The 20,879-nt window shown below is 44.8% G+C and overlaps 1 protein-coding gene and 1 long non-coding RNA gene across 2 annotated transcripts in view; one reads left to right on the top strand and one right to left on the bottom strand.

The window, feature by feature from the left end:
• Positions 1-20,879, bottom strand: part of LOC142775813 (uncharacterized) — a 234,233-nt gene that overhangs the window by 64,386 nt on the left and 148,968 nt on the right. The window lies entirely within an intron of this gene.
• On the top strand, positions 7,694-13,147 carry LOC119176880 (metabotropic glutamate receptor). Its single transcript, XM_075877957.1, has 3 exons — positions 7,694-7,831; positions 9,805-11,113; positions 12,705-13,147. Exons 2-3 carry the CDS (start codon positions 9,823-9,825, stop codon positions 13,022-13,024), a joined length of 1,611 nt encoding a protein of 536 aa, XP_075734072.1. The 5' UTR covers positions 7,694-7,831; positions 9,805-9,822; the 3' UTR covers positions 13,025-13,147.

Below are 20,879 nucleotides of genomic sequence, written 5' to 3'. Positions count from 1 at the left end.
TTGACTATTGTTAACCCTGTTGTAGGTCTTTAATGACCACTGTGTGACCATATGCAACGTAAGACAGATGGACGACAATAGGGGCCTCTAAAGCACTATGCACTTGAATCAACTAAAAAGAGCGATGCAGCTAAATCGCCTCATTGACCATAGGGAAGCATCCCGACGGGCAACGAGCGTCTGGCAGCTGTGGTGTGATAACGATGCATATTACATGTCCCCCTTCAGCGATCACGGGCCCATATATATTGTGGAGCCATACCTCGGTTCAAAGTCGCACGAGCTGCAGCGCGATCAAGAACTGCTAGACAAGACAACAGGTAAAAAGGAGAGGGGAAACTGCGTGTATGGGGGAAATGTGAAACGCAAGGCTTTTTTAATTTATGTACATTAGTTTATCTACATATGCGTTGTCTTTTGTACCTACGCATAGTCACACATTGCTCTATCCACAACATGAGTGCAAAACAAGTCCGCTAGAAGTGGGAGCAATTCTAATTAACAAGACGCTGCATAAATGACGTTCAGTGCAGTTCAACTTAATTTTCTCGAGAGTATTTAGAATGTGTGTCCCTAGGCAATTAATGATTGTGGCAATAATCGATTGCTAATAGTGCCCATCTTTCTCGGTTTTATTCTTTCGTGTGTGTTTCATTGGTGCTGAATTTATTGTGAGAATGCAGTATACCATGCAGCTAACTCAGCACTCATTTCTACTGAGGTCATGCTTCACCTTTTGGCTTTCCTGCATCGAAACCTTCGATGCTCATTGGTCTGACAGATATTTCGCTCCCTCCTTCATCTCCCGGTAGCGTGATTACCATGGAAATGAGAGATATTAAGTACAAGTTTTATTGACAACGCCTTCCGTACAGTTTCTGTGGCTGGAATTTTGTTAAGTATAGGTCAGCGAAGCAACGCATATTAAAATACTAAGGTCTCGTGGTGGCCACACAACCTTTTCTTAGGAGATACAGCATCCCCCCCCCCCCCCCTAACGGTGGCTGTGCACGACGGACGCTTTTGGATTGTACGCCGTTCTTCCAAAGCTTTTTTCGTTGCGCAGCATGGACGTGAGTAGACAGTCTGTACAAACCACCTCCGGCCGACCTACGCGGCGATGCTAATCACAAATCTTCACCTTTATGGTGCATTCAGACGACGGACCGAATCCGGATTTGTCGTGGACGCGGACAGCTAATCCGCGGGTGGTCCGCCTGCAGGCGCATCCACACGACGGACGGTGTCCTAGGGGAAAACAGCCGGATTACCCTCGACAGCAGATTCGGCGCTCACCTGCGCCCGCCGGCAGCAGACCGGTTTGAGAGTATTCAACATGGATGCTCGCAAGAAGCGAAGCTTGGCTGCGATGTCTGTCGTGTTGTGACAAATGAACGAGTAGTGTTATTCTTTCAGGAGAAAAGGGAGTTGCTAGCAGGTTATTCTTTCAACTACATTATTCCCCACTTGTAGAACTTCTAAACGTGTTTCCCGCCTTTTTTTTTAGAAGCGGCACGTCGCCGGTTGCAGAAGTTGAAATATTTCACCACCATGACGGCTAAGAATCTCGCGTGTTAAGCGACGGCGGCGACATTTCCCGAACCACCAAAAGTGATTTCTGCATATTTAATCACCTGAGAACAAAGTTTCCGGAAACCAAGTAAACAATGCTCAAGCGTAGATGATGCCGACCAGTCATGCGGCTGTCCGCGAACCATGGAGGACATGCCGCGAGCAGACGAAAAGTGTACTGGTTGCCACCGACCCCAAGCTATTCCGCTGAAGTACCGGCTCTCCCCCGCCAGAATCCCGATGTCAGAAACAGGTTGGGTTCATCCGTCCGCGAGCCGCGCGGACGAGTCGCGGACGAGGGGAATCGCTGATGTGAGGTCACGTGACGCGCCGTCCGTCTCGCCACATCGGGATTCGATCCGTCGTCTGAATGCACCATTAGCGACAGATTCTTCAGAGCCCTATCATTTATTGAAGTCTAAACAACATCCATATTGCATTCAATTCAAGCTTGCAGTCTAGCGGGGCATCCTAATGCATCCGCATCTGCTTTGATATAAGTGGGTGCTCTCAGCAAAAACGAAGAAAAAAATAAACAAAAAATAAGAACTGAATACGTAAAGGGCGGAGGCCAGTGAAAAAAAAAACTCGCTAAACTGACACTATCAAAATTAACCGAAAGTGAAAGTGCGGAAATCGAGCCATCCCTAAAGAAATTAAAGCATTGTAGGGAGTAACAAGTTTTGGTAATGTAAGTCAGCAAGCCCGCTCAGTAGCTATTATACAAAAGTGTTATTTTAAAAGTGTACCAAAAGATCTGTGTATATTTTTGAATGATTGTGCCCCAGGCAACTTATTGTAAAGGTTCAGTGGTTTCCGTCACTTGGGGGTTTAGTTGATTACAAGATGGCTGACAGGCTTGCTCGGAATGCCTCAAAACTAAGACCAACAAAGCAGGCCCTAGGAGGTCCTGCATGGGTTTTAACTGAAGCTGTCCCCAAACATTTACAATCTTAATGGTTGCCTTCAGTCATGCGTGACACAATGATCAACCAAAGCAAAGTCTACTTTGCTACATCGCGTTCGCATCGGGTCAGCGTGTACATACCTGGGTAGCTTTACAAGATCAGACTTGCTGTGACGCCATTGTTTCTGACCGTCAGGACCTATGGTAGTTCTGATCATTATTCGCTGAAGTGCAATGAACTTGATAAAGCTAGAAAGTGTTGAAGAACCCCAGCGTTTCGGCTCGCCATATATGACAAGCGAATAATATGCGGCTTCTGCGTGGGCATTGGACACTCAGAAAGGAGGTGTCACGTACCGTACATTTTTTAGGTTTTTCAATATTCCAAAAGAACGCAACAAATGTATCTTCTGCTTTTATCTTTCTATTCCCGGAATACTGAAATAGTCTGACCAGCCTGTTTCGTCACTATTTCAATCGGCCTAGTCACACGTCTTGACGGTCATCTTCAAGTTTTCACCGACGCATCTGTATACAAGGTAGCTCTGCAGCTTTCTTTTGCCCTTAACTAACGTCCAACGGGTGTTTCGTAAAACGCTTTCATCCTCTTCAACGACTACAGAACTAGCTGCAATTGATGTGACGCTGAAATATGTACTAGAAGAATTAGAAGAACAGAACGCTTTCATACTTAACAGATTCTCATGCTGCAGCCCTTAGCAGATTGTTGAGAACAGGCTCCATTGGCCCAATAATAAGCCGCGTCCTTAAATCTGCCACAAAACTTAATACTCATGAGTTGTCCCTAATTTGCCTTTGGATACCTTCGCATGTTAGTATTTCTGGGAATGAAGAGGCCGATCATCTCGCTTCAACTGGTGACCACAACGAGTGTGACTGACAAGAAATTTCATGCCGGTTCGACAACGCTCGTCTGCTGACTCACTGACATCTTCTAAAGCAGCATCCCGGTCAGCGTGTGGCAAGCGCATCGTTTCCTTCTGGTATTCATGGTCGTCGATTGAGTCATCGTGACAGAGCCCTATGTTATACAAGCTAAGAGTCGGTTCTGTGTCAGTGCGCGAACGATTATACCGTCAAGGACAGTCTGATATGTTCGTCGTGTGGCTCCTGTGAGACAATAAAACACGTCATTTTAGAGTGCCCCAAATGTGTTGTACAACGAGCACTACTCAAAAAGGACTATGGACTGAAACGCACGACCCTTGACAATTGTTCGTTCCCAGGAGAATGTGCTTCTAGGCGTGACCAGGCTCCTATAACCCATTTAACTTTCTTAACAAAAAATGACTTGGCGTCACGTTTAGAGACATTTTTCATGTGACCATTCGTTCTTTGTCTGCGTGTGTGTGTGTTTTTTCTTTCTTTTTCAACTTTCTTCTCTCTCCTTCTTTCTTATCTGATTTCTTAAATTTCTTCCCTTCCCGAAGGAGCAGGCAGGCGTTGTGCCCCTATAGGTGGCAGTTGTCTGCCTGTTCCCTCCCTATTTCCTCTGTCTTCGTCTTTTTATGTACTCAAACCAAATAAATAAATAACCGGCAGAGAGCTCTGATGTGATTGGTGATGAGCGGCCCTTATGTTGAATCGTAGCGCGTTGTGGAGTATTGGCCTGGCACATCACTGTTATACGCGCGACATCTCACTGAACGTCGACAGACGTCGACATGCAAATGTTCGTGACACGTGGCGCGCGACTTTATGTCCGTCTGTCCGCTTTTCGCTCTTAATGAAGCTTTCAGGTGAATTTGAATGGAGAAAAGTATACTACTGGGCCGTTTCCTGCATATCTTGCAAGGATAGATTCACCTCCAAAAACAACAAAACATTGGTGGATAAGCCACGCCAGCCTTGAAACGGCAAGACTGGATGATTCTAAAGACTGATCTGGTTGCCTGTATGTTGTTTATAGGCCTTAGCTATAGGTGATATAGGTTGTGTCTATGTTCTAGGCTAGGCAGAGGGATTCGTGTTTGACCATAGACACTGAAGCTTCGGAGTGTTCTCGCAGCCACCATTGCCTTTCCCGTTCCCTAGTATTATTTCGTTCCACGCACTCTGGGTTTTCGGCTCTAGGGAAAGTGAAGAAAACCCAGAGTGCTTTTCGCACTCTGGGTTTTCTTCACTTTCCCTCTGTCACGTTTTATATTTCGCGTGTTTCCCATTTTTTATGTTTTTCTTTCTCTCTTCCTCACTCTCTCTTTCGTTTTCTGCTACGCTATAACTTCGGTCCTCTTAGATTGATATGTAGCATTCAACTTCCCAAAACCCCCAAACAATTACGAGACACCGTAGTGGATGGCTGAAGAAATACCAACCACTTAGGGTTCTTTAACGTGCGCCCAAATCTGTACACACGGGCCTGCAGCATTATCACTTTCGGTCCTCCTCCTTTGCCTTCTTATCACTCTTAAATCTCTCCTCATTCTTACTTCCCTTTCCAGCCGCCTGGCTATACTGTACTACACAGGGCTATCCTGTGCTCTGCTAGCATGCCTGGATAGCCGAGTGGATAATACGCTGCCTTTCTAGTGGTGGAAACATGGGTGTGAATCCTCCCTCAATTAGAACGGTTTTTCCGCCAAGAGTTTTTTTTAGGGATTTTTTGTATTAGCGAAGCTCACTGGTCAATGTATTTCCCACCATGATTTACTTCTTACAGCCCCAATGTGTTAGCCTTCACTGACGCACGGAATACGGTAGGAAACGTGTCAAAAGGGCGAAAGAATTCCTTAGCAGCCTCGGGATATATGTTCCCAACCATCAATCGACACATCCCATGCATTTACGCACGGCCGCGTACTCTGATCCGTAACGTTTCTTTATTATTGCGATTGCAATTATATGGACACTCTCAGGTCGATTTTGCAGCCGGCGTTATCTTCGGCGTCCGCCGTCATCTCCCGTATATATATATATATATATATATATATATATATATATATATATATATATATATATATATATATATATATACTCTAGAAATAAAAAGACTCCGGGGCCCGGAATAGGCCATCCGACCTTTCATTCGTGATGCGCCGATGCGCGCCCATCTCCCACGCGTGCTTTGCTCCGCGGAGGGAAGGGGCCTTATCCGCCCACTTATCCTGTCGTGTGGGAGGATCGCGCGTTTTCGGCTTTCACTGGAACGATTGTGTTCAGTTAAGGGCGCACGAAAATCACTTCGCTCGCTAGACAGGAGTCGCTTGCAAAAAGAGCGTGCTTTAAAAATACAGCGAAGTTAACAACTGGCACACTAAGTTCGCACTCATATCTGTACCTGTAATTACGTTTCGTGCGTCGTTTTTGTTCAAACAGTGCGTTCGGTGTCGAGCTGTAAACGTTGTTAGTTAGCTCTTTCTTGTGTGTTGTTTTCGTGCGTCATTTGTGCGTGAAGATTACGCTGTACGTTTCGATCTGCTAGCTGTTCTCAGCGTTACATTCCAAGTTGTTGCTATTGCATTCATTTCTTCGCCCTTGCGGCGAAACTGTGACTTTCTTGTCTTTTCATTTATTGCTTTTTTACAAAGCTGTTATGCCTCTTTCAGAATGTTGGCTGCCTAATAACGCTTTCCATTCATCGCTTTCTCAACATTGATAAATGTCATTGATAACTGTCATTGACAAATTTCTTTCGAAAATTTTCATTTTTCTTTTTTTATCATTTTGGTTACATAAAATATGCTGCTCAAAACATTCTTGACTCTCGTACTATTCTTTCAAACCTGGGTTTCACCTACGTCACACAAACTTCGAAGCTCTAGATAGACTACAAATCATGTTTTCATTGGTTCTGGCCTTTCTGTGCCGTAAAATATATTCAATGTTAGAGATTTCTTGTTGTTTGGACAACAATCAGAAGCTCTATCGTTACGTTAACGTCATGGCACCTCTTCAACTTTCCACCCTCAGTACATTCAGCTTGAGCAAAAAAAAATTAAGTTATACCAGATGTAACAACGTATTGTGCGTCCTTGTGGCAGTACGCATTAGTGATACTGGCACAGTAAGCACTACGCTGTCGGGTAGCTTTGACGTGTTCACCGCGAAAACTGTGAGAGTTGTCGGGCATGCACGTGGTATGTGTAAGTCAGAGCATGCAACTCTGTACTAGCGGACATGTCCGCTTCGGCGGAACAGTGACCAGGGTACTTTGCTGCAGACCCGAAGGTCGCGGGTTCGATCTGGGCCATGGTGATCGCATTTCGATGGAGGCGAAATGGTAGAGGCCCGTGCGCTCAGCGATGTTAGCCTACATTAAAGAACACCAGATAGTGAAAATTTCCGGTGCCCTCCACTACGGCGTCTCTCATAATCATGTCTTGGTTTTGGGATGTAAAATCCCAGATAATATTATTTACAAGCAGGCATACGTTATGCACCTGGTGGCGCCGATAGTCTCGTACAGTGCATCGATTTTTGCCAAGTGAAGCTGCCATAGTAAGTGGATGTATGGTAGGAGGAATCCTTTCTTGCGAATACATAAAATCGAGCCTTTCCGAAATGCGAGGAAATAAACATTTTTCACTAACGTAGGTTAGTGCGAAAAGTGCGTGCATACATGTGTGTGAGTGTGTGCGGGCGTGTTTGTGTGCGTACCTTCTTCGCAGGTTTTACGGACAAAATTTGGAGTTGCAGACAACCAATTTCACGCACCCGACACGGCATCGTGCACTGTGCTTGCTTTCTCTGAACAGATAGAGGCATCTCGAGGAGATCGGCCGCACGAGCCCCTTCAGTTGCTGATAGATAGCCCCACAGAGGGCGCTCGCTTGTTCGCGCTACATTGAAAGGTGACAACGAGTGTAAGATACGGTGATTACAGAATAAAATCATTTACATTGCTATAAATTAATAGTTACGTTTATATGTGCCACTTGTTAATATTCTTTGAAAATTCGCATGCAACAAAATTCATTGCCTGCGTTCAACAAGTCCAATGCAATAAAGCTCGACATATTTTGCCAGACTTCCGCCACGCGTGCAACCCAAGATAAAATGTCTTGTTAACTCTCTCTCATCTTGCAATGTCTGGTTTCGTGTTACCCGCAGAGTCAATTTGAGCTCTTCTTTTATTTTTTTGGTTAAGCCTGGTGGCTGCACGTGATAACCCGAATGGGAGAACATGTATCTTGAAGATAGCCATGTTGCTGAACGGTGTCTGCACCGCTTTGAAAGAGACTTGGGAAAATCCCAGTGCTCTCCACGTGGAGAGGCTGCGACAAACCGGTGCACTTGAGTGGCTCCGTTAAAGCCAGCCGAGTTTGTCGAAGGTTGAATCGTCCAGTGGTTTGTTTTGATAACCTATCAAGATCACTCCTGCTGCAGTAAACGGTAAGAGGTGCTACAGTGTTTGTGACCTTGAAATCTTTAAATGTGCCTCGTGGCTCGCCAACTTTCTCACTCTCATTGAAAGACGAAAGTTGTGTTACACTTATATGTGAATGAACGTTTTGACGTTCTAATGAACTTCGTGAACAAGAGGCTATTTAACAAGCTTTCACTTTGATACAAAAGGGAATCCGAATTTTGTGACGGAGGCTCAGTTAAAGATAAATTTTGCGTTGTTTTGGAGCATGGCTTTGCACGGACACATCGATGCAGGGCGTATTGGCTGGTATAACATTTGCTAAAAAAGAACCTGTCAGATAAGCCTTGCTCATTACTGGGCCAGTATAGTGCAAATAAACCGGCGCAGGTTGCACAGGTGATGTGCCTGTTCACGGAGGATCGAAATGAAGAGATCATGGAGACGCCTCCTCTGTACAGTCACAAACACGTTCAACGTTGCCCTCTTTATGGCATCAGTACCACGTGAGAAATAGCATCAACGTTGTGACCATCGATATTGAATGAACCTATAATATCTGAGACAATTAAGGTTTCTTGCTACTGCAAGAAAAGAGCTTTCAACCTATCTCATTCTCGCATGTTGTTTACTTTGTTCTTGTTTGCTGATCACATTGGTTTAATTGCTTATGATAGCTTGTGTCCTGCGTTCAGGGTTTCTTCTTGCGCAGTTGTCCAGTTGAGTTTTCTAATATTGCATTATTAACAAGTGATGTTGGAAAGCTTAAACAGGAATATTACCTCAGAATGAGTATATTACTATTAGGTGAGTTCACAATTTATCACGTTGACTTTTAGACTATGCTAAGCTACTCAACTTCCGATCACTGCTGTAGGGACCACAAAATTGCCTGAAAAAGCGGGCAGCCCAAAAGTGAAATCATGCTTTTTAACTTCACTCGAGTTCTCAAGTTATCACAGCCATGTATAGCTCTCAAGGCCTGCCAGTAAACTAACCATTCATTAGAGTGTTTGTGAATATGTTCGGTACCTGATGGAAACCTATCCGACAGTTCCTATTTGTGTCCCGCTCGTCCTATTTGTGTCCCGCTCACGCTGTCATTGCCGGAACGCTTGCTGTATCGTATACCGTGAGTGTTCGGAGTGCCCCCACCACCCCATTCCTGACCGCACAAAGGCACGGTGGTGGAGAACTGCTTTCGTTTCTAAAAGAAACATCTCCTTAGGGAAATCTTTGCGGTCTCGCATAAAGAAGCAGCACCGAACGGCACCGTGACAAGTTTGGGTTGTCGCCTGCCAAAAGTGTGCAGCATGCTTATAACTGCGCTCGGTCACATGCACTACCGAACAGTAAGCTGAGGCTGTAGTGGTGGGGGCTTCATATAGTGCATTTCGAGCCGTACTGTTTAAGCAAAAAGTCTGAAAAATCCGACATTAAAGAGCTTAAGGGTCTTAGAGAGAGAAAGAGAGAGAAGGAAAGAGAGAGAAAGAGAGAGAGAAAGAGAGAGAGAAAGAGAGAGAGAGAAAGAGAGAAATAAATTACAAGGATAACGAAGGCAGGTTAACCTGGTATCAAGTAAACGCTGTACTACCCTGCACAGGGGTGAAAAACAAAGCTTACACACGCACGCAAAACCTATCATGCCGGACGTTCAAATTAAAGCCCTTCTGACAGACCACTTGAACGCGGAAAAGGCAGTAGTGCTTGTACAGCCTTCTTCTTAGATATTAGGCCCGGTCGATGGAGCAGGATTCGTTCTACCGAAAGACGCTCTTATGCACTTATTCTGTGGGAATTGTGGAAGTGCCGTAATATCGTACGAATTCCCAATCATGTCGGAAAACTCGGGTGTTGAAAAATTGGCACATTACGTAGCCAAACTGCACTGCGTCAGTAACATTGTGCTCCCGACAATAGGGATAAAAAGCATTTGGGACCACGCAATTCTTTTAACCGGACATTCTGTTTAGCTATTGTGTTCTGATACTTTTTGCAGGTTGGAATTCCCGAATTCATGGCGTTCAAGTTCACGCTGCTGACGCTCATGCTGCTAGAAAGTCAAGGTGCGCGAATAGAGATTCCTGGTGACATCATCCTTGGAGGCCTTTTCCCCGTGCACCACAGGTCCGGCCACAGTGGTTGTGGGGCATTAAATGGCGAACGCGGTATACAAAGACTTGAAGCGATGTTGTTTGCTTTAGACCGAATCAACCGAGACCCATCCTTGCTAAACGGAATATCCCTCGGAGCTTCGATACTGGATACTTGTTCGAGCGGCGAGCACGCGTTAAAACAGGCCCTGCAGTTCCTCGATCCGCCAACTAACGTGGGAATCTTCAAGTGCGCGGATGGTTCAGTGCCTGGTATACATAATGAGAAGCAGAAAATTACGGGCGTAATCGGTGGTTCTTACAGCGAGGTGTCTCAGAAAGTGGCCAGTTTGCTAGGGCTCTTCCATGTGCCTCAGATCAGCCCAGCATCCACGGCAAGCTCACTGGGTGACAAGACCCGCTACGACCTCTTCGCCAGGACCGTTCCCCCGGACACACTGCAGGCACACGTCATGACAGATATCGTTCATTACTTCAACTGGACCTATGTGTCACTTGTGACGTCTGAAGGAGTGTATGGTGACTCTGGAATGATCTCATTTCTGAGAGATGCCAGAGCAGGTAACTTCTGCGTCGCAATTGTGGAAGTAGTTCCTCGCCTGGCGGACGAGGCTACCTTTGATGGCATCATCCAAAGCTTATTACGCCGGCCACAAGCTCGCGTCGTGGCTCTATTCACGCACGGCGAGGACTCGCGAGCTCTCTTGGCCGCCGCCAAAAAGGCTAACGCCAGCAGTAACTTCGTGTGGTTGGCTAGCGACGGATGGGGCACGCAGAGCCAGATTGTGGAAGGTCTCCATGATCAAGATATAAGTGCCATCACTGTCGAGCTAGACTCCCGGGTGATTCCCGAATATGATGTTTACATGAAGAACCTCACCGTGGAGAACAACGAACGTAACCCCTGGTTCAGGGAGTACTGGGAGGACGTTTTTAAGTGCAGCGTCAACCCTGTGCAGCAGAATGACACATCGACAGCTTGCGCGGCTTCACTGCGTCTCGATGAGTCCACTGGATACCGCCAGGGTGCTAAAATACAGTTCGTGGTGGATGCAGTGTACGCATTCGCCTATGCTCTAGACGAAGCATCGAAACAACTTTGTCGGGGTCAAAATGAAAGCAACTGCGAAGCCTTCCGCAACCTTGATGGGGAGAACCTCTACATGAATTACCTCTTGAACACTACTTTCGAAGGTGAGTTCTTCACAACGCAACGTATGGACGTAATTTGATCCCTGTCTTTTGGCATTTTATTATGTTTCCTGAAAAAAAAGTGTTAAATGAACTTTTATAGTTTACTTGCCAAGAAGCGTTCGTCAGCGCGTTTTTCTTTTGAACCCGTTGCTTGAACCTGTCCAGCATTACCATTGGGCTGCTCATTGTCGCCTTAAGTAGGAGTAGGTAAATCTAAAACAAACATATAAAGGTGGACGTCTACGACAGAGATCTGTCTGGCTGGGTAACAATTCATACAAATAAGATAAAATCTGCAGCCCCTGACTGCAGATTGAATTTTCTTCTTATAAAACAAATGTGGGAAGATTCAAATCTGGGGTGGTGTTAAAGGAATAGGAAACAGTGAAGAAAACTGAATATAATTAGGACGTTTCGTGTAGCATAGTTTCACTGGGAACATCAAGTAGAACGGAAGGTATAAGCGCTCATTAGTAAGACATACGTAGGTATTCACAAATCATCGGAAGCACGAAGCACACGTTGTCATCACCGATGAAATTTTCAGGTGCTTCTATATACAGAAGAAAGAACTCTTTCTGTGGCGCACGACCATTATCAGAACCGAGCTACCAACCGATCGACAAAATGAAGTAACTATCAGATCATGCAAAGGTGACATTAACTTATAAAGTTTATTTGTATCGATTCTTTCATTTTTTTCTCTACTACATGTAAATTTTCTCGAATAAAAATTACTAGCCTCGATGGTTTTACCTTTTCAGATCAATCGCGGTAAATATGGAATAACTTCAACTTACAGCACTTTTGATTTCACCTTAAATCACACCGCAATCAACAAGAATTGACAGTTGCCTTGTTACGCTTGTTTATGCAATGTGTTTCTGCCACAAGCAGAAACAGAAAAAGAGCTGACACAACAACCAGAATAAACATGCCCCCGGTGTTTTTTTAGAGGCGAAGCTCCTTAGGGCGTGGGCTGTGCGTCCCCTGTAGCCTGTATGTAGCCACCTCTAGTTTAGTTCTTGCAGTGTTCACTAGATGGCGGTACCGTCTCCTGTATGAAGCCACCTCTCGTTTAGTTCTTGCAGTGTTTACTAGATGGTGGTACTTGTAGCTGATGATGAAAAGATGCAAGATGTTATAAACTAGAAAGCGGTACTTGTAGTTGATGAAAGACGCGAGATCTTATAAAATAGGAATGATGTCACATATGGCGCGTGTCATTGGTTGAAGGCAATCGTTCGATTTAGTGCGGCGACGTACGCTAGGGGGAGCGATGTAATAAAATCGAGTGGGCAAAATGTACAGAGGATTCATGGTTTACCAGGTTTACCTCCGGAGCTTCGCCCACTCATCATCATTCACTTCGTGGATGTGGCGGAATTTTTTTCTACTGAATTGAAAAAAAGAAAGGTTAAGAACGACTTAGCATACAAATTATTCATAAAAATGCTATAGACGTTTTACCACCTATGAAGGAGGCTTCCTGGATATATTCAAGGTGCCACCACTATAAATAAAAACGTGAGGGGCAATCTCGTTGCACTTCAAGGGCACTGATGAAAAGTCTGCGTTCTTGCATCCACAGATCTCGTCGGTAGTGTTGTTCGCTTCGATCAGCTTGGTGACGGCCTGGTCCCTTACCGTATCTACAACTTGCGACGTCTGGATAACAGCACCGCCTACGACTACGTTCCGATCGGCCGCTGGGAGCCGTACACTCTACACCTGGACTCCGAGAAGGTGTTATGGACCACTGAAGATGGCCTGCCACCAGTTTCAGCATGCAGCTCCGATTGCAGCGTGGGTCAGATCAAGATGATCTCACCAGAAAACCGGTGCTGCTGGGTGTGCTCCGCGTGTGGACCACTAAAGGCTGTAATCGACGAGTTTACATGCTCGAACTAAATTCTCACTCTGAGCCTTGGGGGCAGCAACAAAAAAAAAAAAACATTGGCTCAAGAAGTAGTTATGACCCCGACAGCGTATTATGATTAGTAAAATAAAAAATATCCATTTTGTAATTACTTATCCACGTTTTCTCAAGTCATATATGCGCCTATAAGGCGGGCCGTATGAGTCGGCCGCTGCAGCATCGCACGGGTAATGCGAAAGCTATGTGTTTCGGTCCCTACTGGCGGAAAACTGTTTTTTATTCAATCCTAGTTTAGTTTTATCTGATAATTACATATCCGTTAAAAGCTACAATGAGCGTTCTCCGTGCGTTTTTCCTGACTTCTTTAATTGTTTGCTTCATATGGTTGTGTGTAATGACACTCTAGACCTACTCTCCCTCCTTCCTTCATCTGTAAGAAGGCGTATGAAACTGGCGGCCAAGTTGAAAATGAGGTCTTTATCGACCGGACGTTCAGCCTAAAATGAGAAAATAGATCAGCACGCGCGCAAATATGAGGACGTGATGGGTGTGATCGCGTGTAGCGACAAAGCGACCATGCGTTACCTGGACAAGTTTGTGCTGGGTGAGAGTGGATACGTTCTTAGTTACTTTATTTCAGTCTTTACCATGAAAAAGACAACCTACCAGTACTGGTCTAAAAGGCCGATAAAACCACAATGCATTGCTCGTTTGTATAGTATAAAACATTGTACATAAGAAAGAAAACAAGAGAGTCTAGGCTCTGTCTATTTTTCCATATACAATTTTTGAATTATGGTTTAAATTCAACTATGGCTTGCTCAAAGAAAAGGTACGTATCAACAAGTTTACTCTAACTGAAAGCGATGTAATTCACAAGATCTCACTCATTTGTGGGGAACGGACAGAAAAAAAGGCAGGAAGATTGGGCAAAAAAATTAAATGATAAGATTCAATGAATTCACGAAGAACAATTACACCTTGCTATTCACAAGCAAGTACGGGACTGTGAGTTTTAACTCTTAAGGAGTAGCTAGCACACCATGACTTTTATTGTGAACGACAAAGTGTGATTTTTGGGAAATGCGTGAAACGATAGAGCGCGTTCGTTGTCACTGCCTTCGTTAGAGCGCGCAAAGACGGCAGTTAGCTAGTGCGTTAGCTCGCCTTGTCGACAGACCTTTGTCAGAACAATCGGTGCTTGAAAGGCGACATTATCTGTCTTCACACAGAAAATCAGTGAAAGCCTTACTGAACTTCTTGCGTGATATTGGCCTATTTAATAGGCTGTAGCACCTCAGCTCACTTTTTTTTTCTGTTCTCTTTCGCGCGTCTATTTCGCTCTTCACTTTCTTTCCCATCTTTGTCGCCCATTCTCGATTCCCTTAGTGAAGGGTATCAAACGGGATGTCTCCAATTTCTGGTTAACCTCCCTGCTTTTCCTTCATTTTATTCTCTCTCTTTCTTGGGAAATTCGATTTTTAATATTGGTCCTTGTTGTCTTATAGGTTAGCTAATGTGCTCCTAGTTTTATTGAAGTTTACACAAACAAATTAATCAGCACTGTGCCCTTGTATGTGACAGACGAATAAAAATTGTCGGGTGCAGTTTTTAAACCATACCTCGCAAACGGTGCCAAGCCACAATGCATGAGGTGTGCCAAAACGTGACACTCCGGATTTTTTACTGTGCACTCAAGTCTAAGCGCGTGTGTGTTTGCTTCCCTTTCGCCCCCCGTTAAATGCGGCCTCCATGACCAGGTATCAATCCCGCGTCTGAAGTTCAACAGTGCAACCCCCCAGCCTCAGAGCTGCCACAGCAGGTTTTCGTAACCGATGCGTTGATTTCATTGATATGTGGAGTTTAACGTCCCAAAATCACCAAATGATTATGAGAGGCGCCGTAGTGGAGGGCTCCGGAAATTTTGACCACCTGGAGTTTTTTAACATGCACCCAAATCTGAGCACACGGGCCTACAACATTTCCGCCTTCATCGAAAATGCAGCCACCGCAGCCGGGATTCGATCCCGCGACCTGCAGGCCAGTAGCCGAGTACCTTACCCCCGTATTCACAAACACTCCTCGACTCGACTTTCTCCCTTCACTTGACAGAGTTGATCACTGCGCCACTGCTCGTTTGAAAGTGATGCTGCGCTACTCAAGAAGCACAGCAGATTATCGCTGATATGCAGTGACTTTCCCTGCCTAGAGACGGCGCTCCCATCGGCCTTCTCAAGTGAAGGTGAGGCGTGGAGTAGAGGGACGTTCTAGAATACGGAGGTAAGCCTCTAGATCACCACGGCGAGGTTTAACCGATGCGTCGTAAGCAGTGGATATGAGTTTCGATGGAAAGACGCGTCACAGAGCCACAATTGTCACTACATAAAATAAGTAGGGGTATTTTTTAGATCACGTGATTTTTTTCGCTCGGTACAAGGGTGTTGAAGTAAGGCTGTCCGCCTCCATGCACATATATAAATTACGGTGCTCAGATGCTGACCAGAAATTAAAAAAAAAAATGCAAGTTATCGACTTCGAACCGAGGAGCGTAACACCAGAATGCCGTTAATTTTCAGAAATTTGGGGGTCATGGCACAAACCTCTGCGCCATGAGTCTTGGCACACATAGGAACAGCGTTACAGAAACATGCGACATGGTAATAAAGGCCGGCGTCACCGTATACCTCCAGACGAGCCCAAGTTGATAGCAGAGTATGAGCTGCCTGCGAGAAAAAAAATAAAAAAAGAAACAAACGCAGCAGGCCTGTCAGCCTATATCAGTGGAAGGTATAGGACAAAAGTGCGAATGTCCTGTCGCTAAAAAGTGATAAAGCTTGTTTTGAGTGGTCAAGAAAGAAGGGTTTAGGTTACAGGTGTCACCTTCGTTTGAGAGGGTATTTTACAGACTACTGCATTTGTTAATATTACTTGATTATTTTGTTCAATAGGGCATACAGTTTGGATCAACTATTTCTACCGCTTTTGCCACAGGACTTTTACCATTTCTTTCTTTCTTCGAAACTGCTAGCTAAGTTACAGTTTTAAACAAACCACACTCTGCAGTACTACACGTCCAGAGTACCAGCATTTGAGCAACAAGACTAAAGCGGGTGGTATACACACACACACACACACACACACACACACACACACACACACACACACACACACACATATATATATATATATATATATATATATATATATATATATATATATATATATATATATATATATATATATATATATATATATATATATATATATATATATAATCTCTTATTTACGTTGTTGTCTATCATGCGTCATCTGCATCCTTCGGGAAGTGATAAAACGATACGTGAATTGCTATATTCACACTGCGATGCCTTGCATTGCGGCACACTGAAATGTTGTTAGGACATCGCTTTCTTCATGCGCGCGGCATTGCGAAAATAAAGGAATTATGTGGCTGCTTCTCAACGCGCGCAACGTGGTATAACATACCTCTTTTCAAGGTTGACTATGTTAGCGCCGTTTCCAGGCTCGGTCGCTACGTGGTGAGCGCTCACTTGTAGGTGCAAATAGTATTCAAAGTGGCACTTTGTCAACAGCTTTTAGTTAAAATTGAAGCATAACAATGAAGCAATGTTGAACCGAACACCGCACATGCAGCGGTGTTTTTCGTGCAAACAAATAAAATACCAGTTGCAGCGTCGTTCTTATCACCAAAAACCGGTAAATATCACATTTGAATACTGCAGCTACAATGAGAGTTTAAATGAAGGGAACATTTGCCTGTGTTGCTAGTCATGTAAATGTTCACAGAAATTGCCCTTCTCTATCCGAAAGTAGCCATAATGGCTACTGTCTTTTGAGCAATACTATGGTGGATTGGCGGCCCTTTCGCTTCGGCGGCACTGCAGTTTTAAGAGGAAACGTCTTTATCTAGTCATTAATATAAATAGCATCGATAATGCCTCAAAAGCTAAAGGGGGGAGGGCATGAATCTTGGTAATTCAATTGTTAAAACAAGTAAAATTGACCTCTCACTGTTCCAATGGGTCGTTACTCCGAGGTTTTCCTGTCGTGTTTATTATTCGAAATTATTCAGCATATCGAATACAGTATTCGATTCGAATACCGAATCGAATAAAAAACACTTATACATTCTCCAGCATTGTCAAATACTCCACACCCCTAGTGATTGCCAATAATTTTTTTTTATCTCACCATAAGCTTACTCATGTAAAGGGGTGTTAAAAAGTTCCCAGTCCACGCCATTACAGGAATACATGGGATAGTGCTTTGGAAATAGGAGCCTGAAATACTGCTGATGCCGTATACCAACTGTTTTATTATCACCACCACTTGACATTCATTCTCACTGCACAGAATTCACGTCAATCTAATGATTTTATTGCTTATATGTTCTACACAACTTTAGGCGTAAAACATATAGGCCATTATACGGCCACTTGCCATAATCATTGTTCACATCTCCTGTAGCGTGATCTTGCGTTTTTCGGCCATCAAATGACCATTGCGCCATAAACTATAATATCACAGCATCATCGTCATCATCATCAGTGTCCTGCAAGTTTTTTACCACCTCTGTACCTAAAACATAGAGAAGCGCCAATCGTGCATTCCGTGATATGAAGTTCTTACTATATCTGAGACAGCTGTATAAACAATACGCTTGACTTTGTACGAGCATATTGAGCGACGCACCCAGGTAATCCAATGAACGTGGGTGGCGTTGCATCCCTGCTCTCTACATCCGGGTTCACTCTCGGGCACCACTATTAGACGGTGGTGAACTGCTAAACAATTGTGGAACTTATATTTGTGTGCAGATTAATGAACGGCAAGCAGCGAAATGCAGTCCAGGATTCCCCACTATAGGCAGCGCGCCCGAGTGCGATAGCATGGCTTAAGCGCGTAAAACCCGATAATAACTTGCGATATTGTTTTTTATGTGCCGTGCGTATTTTGGGTATTCGTTACATGTTTGTACGTTTCAATTTATTCACAACCGCATTTGCCTGGAGCACTTTTCTAGACGTTCACATTCCAAGCAAACCTCTCCACTTTTCATTCACAAGCCTCTCTTTTTGCCAGCCCGTTCTACCGTAGTGCATGGTTATTGGCAACATTTAAGGCAACATTCTAACTAAATAACTTACCGAACGACGGGATGTCTAAGCGCGAGTAGCATCAGTGAGCACATTGAAGCATAAATGGATGAACGGCATTATTGCGAGTGATGTTACCCAAGCTGTTAAGTGCGAAACGCTTTAGGGGACTATGTAGGCTGTCGTATGCATGACGTCATACGCTGTCTTCATCGCTTAGCGTAACGCAGGCTTAACCAGTTCTCCTAGTGTCATGATGATACGAAGTACGGACATTATCTGTCTAGGAAAACGCGACAACACGAACCACTAATAAAACTTGAAGGAGGAAGCAAGCAAGAAGTAGAAAAAAAAAGAAAACGAAAAGAAAGAAATACGAGCAAAATTGAAAGTAATAGAAATAAAGAGAAAACAGAAAACTATGAAAAGAGAACTCGAAAGAGAGCAGGAAATAAAGAGAAAACTAAAATGAAGCAAAAAAGGCAGCCCTACACTGCACTTTCTTCAAGCATGACGCAAGTAGGGCGAAGCTACCTTTTATTTCTCTTTTTCCTTATTGGCAGTGTTTGACGTGTCACGTGTGTACACATTGAGACCTCAACATACGACAGAGGTAAAAAAAATTGAAGGACGATTGAGCTTCGCCTTCTAGAGTACGCTGCGATAGCGTAATTGGGCTTCGTGTGCGTCTCCTTCTGAACTGCTAACCGGCTTCGGTTCTCTGTGCATACCTCAACCGTGCCGTAAGGAAACGAAAGTATCATTGAATGCCTATTGCGAGAACAGCTGTTACGTGCCCACTACGCTATAATTACTTTTTTTGCCAATCAGCGATGAGCCCCGTATACGTGTCCATAGGGCAACATGCGAACCTGTGCAGCTGTTCACTTTGGGGATGGTTGTGTTGATAATGGCATTCAAATATTTATGGGCGCTTGGTATTTGTTGGGTCTTTAAAACACCCGGAAGACGAAGAAGTGTGTTTTGAATAGGAGCTACTTCTGCTAACTCCGGCGTATTTCAGTTGTAATTTAAGTCTGTTGATCAGTTTTCGCTGCTCCCTTGGAGGGGATGGATGTAGACCACCCCGGGCGCCTGCCGGCGCCAGCGGCGTCAGCGGCGGCCGCCTCCAGGAAGAGGATGGGACAAGCGAGTGACAGCGACAGTGAAGATACTCATGCTTACTATCTCAGCAGTGAGTACTTCTCAGATGACGGTTTCCAACCTGTGCTGAGCCGCAAGGCGAAGAGAAGGAACATGAGGACATCCTCATCCTCAACTATTCAAACTGTAAGTGAAGCGCCAAAATCGAACACTTATACCATCTTGTTTCTACCTGTACTTCCTACCGTCAGCATGAAACGCCTTAACAGACAGTCCGTGTCGAGGTCTCTGGAAACGCTCGTGCCAAATGAGATCACGGACATAAGAGTGAACGCCAGAAAGAATATACTGGCTGTGGACGTTTTGCACGCAAGTGCGTTGGGTGTTCTGCGCAGTGTAACTGACTTGGACGAAAACCAGGTGCGCTCTCATGTTCCCTTGGGATGTGATGTAGTAACCGGCGTGATCTACGACATTGATGTCGCTATTTCTAATAAGGACTTACAACTTCTTGTCAAGTCAACAACTGATACTCCAATTGTTGATGTCACCCGGCTAGGCAAGTCTCGCTGTGTGAAGATTGCGTTTAAGAGCACATCACTCCCCTCTCATGTGAAGGTGGGGTACTTCAGACATGCTGTGCGGCCTTTCATTCCAAAGCCTCTCCAGTGCCGTAAATGCATGAAACTTGGACATGTGAGCAGCGTCTGCGAGAATTCGGTGGTATGCCACCGCTGCGCCGAGCACCATGAAGTGGATAAGTGCGTCGCAACTGTCAAGAAATGCTCTATTTGCAATGGATCCCATGAAGCCACATCGAAGGACTGCCCGCGGATTCAGAAGGAAATTGCCATCTTGAAGGAGATGGTGCGCGATCACTCATCTCATCGAGAAGCCGCAGCTAAAGTCAGAAGGCGTCGTTCACGTCGACGTCGGTCTTCGAGGACACCCGCTACCTCCTCGACACGTTTGCGTGATCTCTCATCAGTACCACCTCCTTTGCCTCCCAGACCACATGCCGTGGGAAAGGCTGTAAAGGACAAAGCCAGTGAGCATACCCTAACTGCGACAGAGTGGCCTGCACTTCAAAGGGAAGCAGCATCAAGCGAACCGAAGGAGCTTCATGACGGCCAGTCCGCGCTCCCGGTTCGAGATCTTTCCAACCAAGACAGGCAAGTGACTGCAATCGTCCCGGTTCGAGATCTTTCCAACCAAGACAGGCAAGTGGCTGCAATTGTGCAATCATTAATTGCCATGATTCGCACGCTACTGAGAAGCATACAATCTCCGTCTGCTAAGAGTGCACTGCAAATACTGGATGCACTGAATACAGTTCTTGCTAACTTCGTATAAGCACAATGGCTCAACAAAATCTCATTTTTCGCACTGAAGTTAAAAGTGCGTCGATTTTTCAGTGGAATGCAGAGGCATGAAGTCCCGTATCTCGGACTTTCGCCAATTTGTTCGGGCCAATCCATTCCCTATACTTGTCATATGTGAACCAAACGTATCAACGCCTTATAGATTGTCCGGTTATGAAGCTTTTTGTTCAGCCGCTTGCGAAGAACGAAGCAAAGTAATTATTTACATTCGCACAGACTTGACTTATCTTTCACACCCAATAAGTTCAAATGACGACAATCAGTACGTGTGTCTTCGTGTGAAG

The sequence above is a fragment of the Rhipicephalus microplus genome, chromosome X, assembly GCF_043290135.1.
Source record: "Rhipicephalus microplus isolate Deutch F79 chromosome X, USDA_Rmic, whole genome shotgun sequence".
NCBI lineage: Eukaryota > Metazoa > Arthropoda > Arachnida > Ixodida > Ixodidae > Rhipicephalus > Rhipicephalus microplus.
The sequence above is the reverse complement of the archived record's forward strand: the minus strand, read 5'-3'. Positions and strand labels throughout refer to the sequence as shown.

Coding starts and splice junctions, on each gene's coding strand:
- LOC119176880 (XM_075877957.1), top strand. CDS start 9,823: ATGGCGTTCAAGTTCACGCTGCTGACGCTCATGCTGCTAGAAAGTCAA. Junction 11,114..12,704: donor CTTGAACACTACTTTCGAAG/GTGAGTTCTTCA, acceptor TTGCATCCACAG/ATCTCGTCGGTAGTGTTGTT.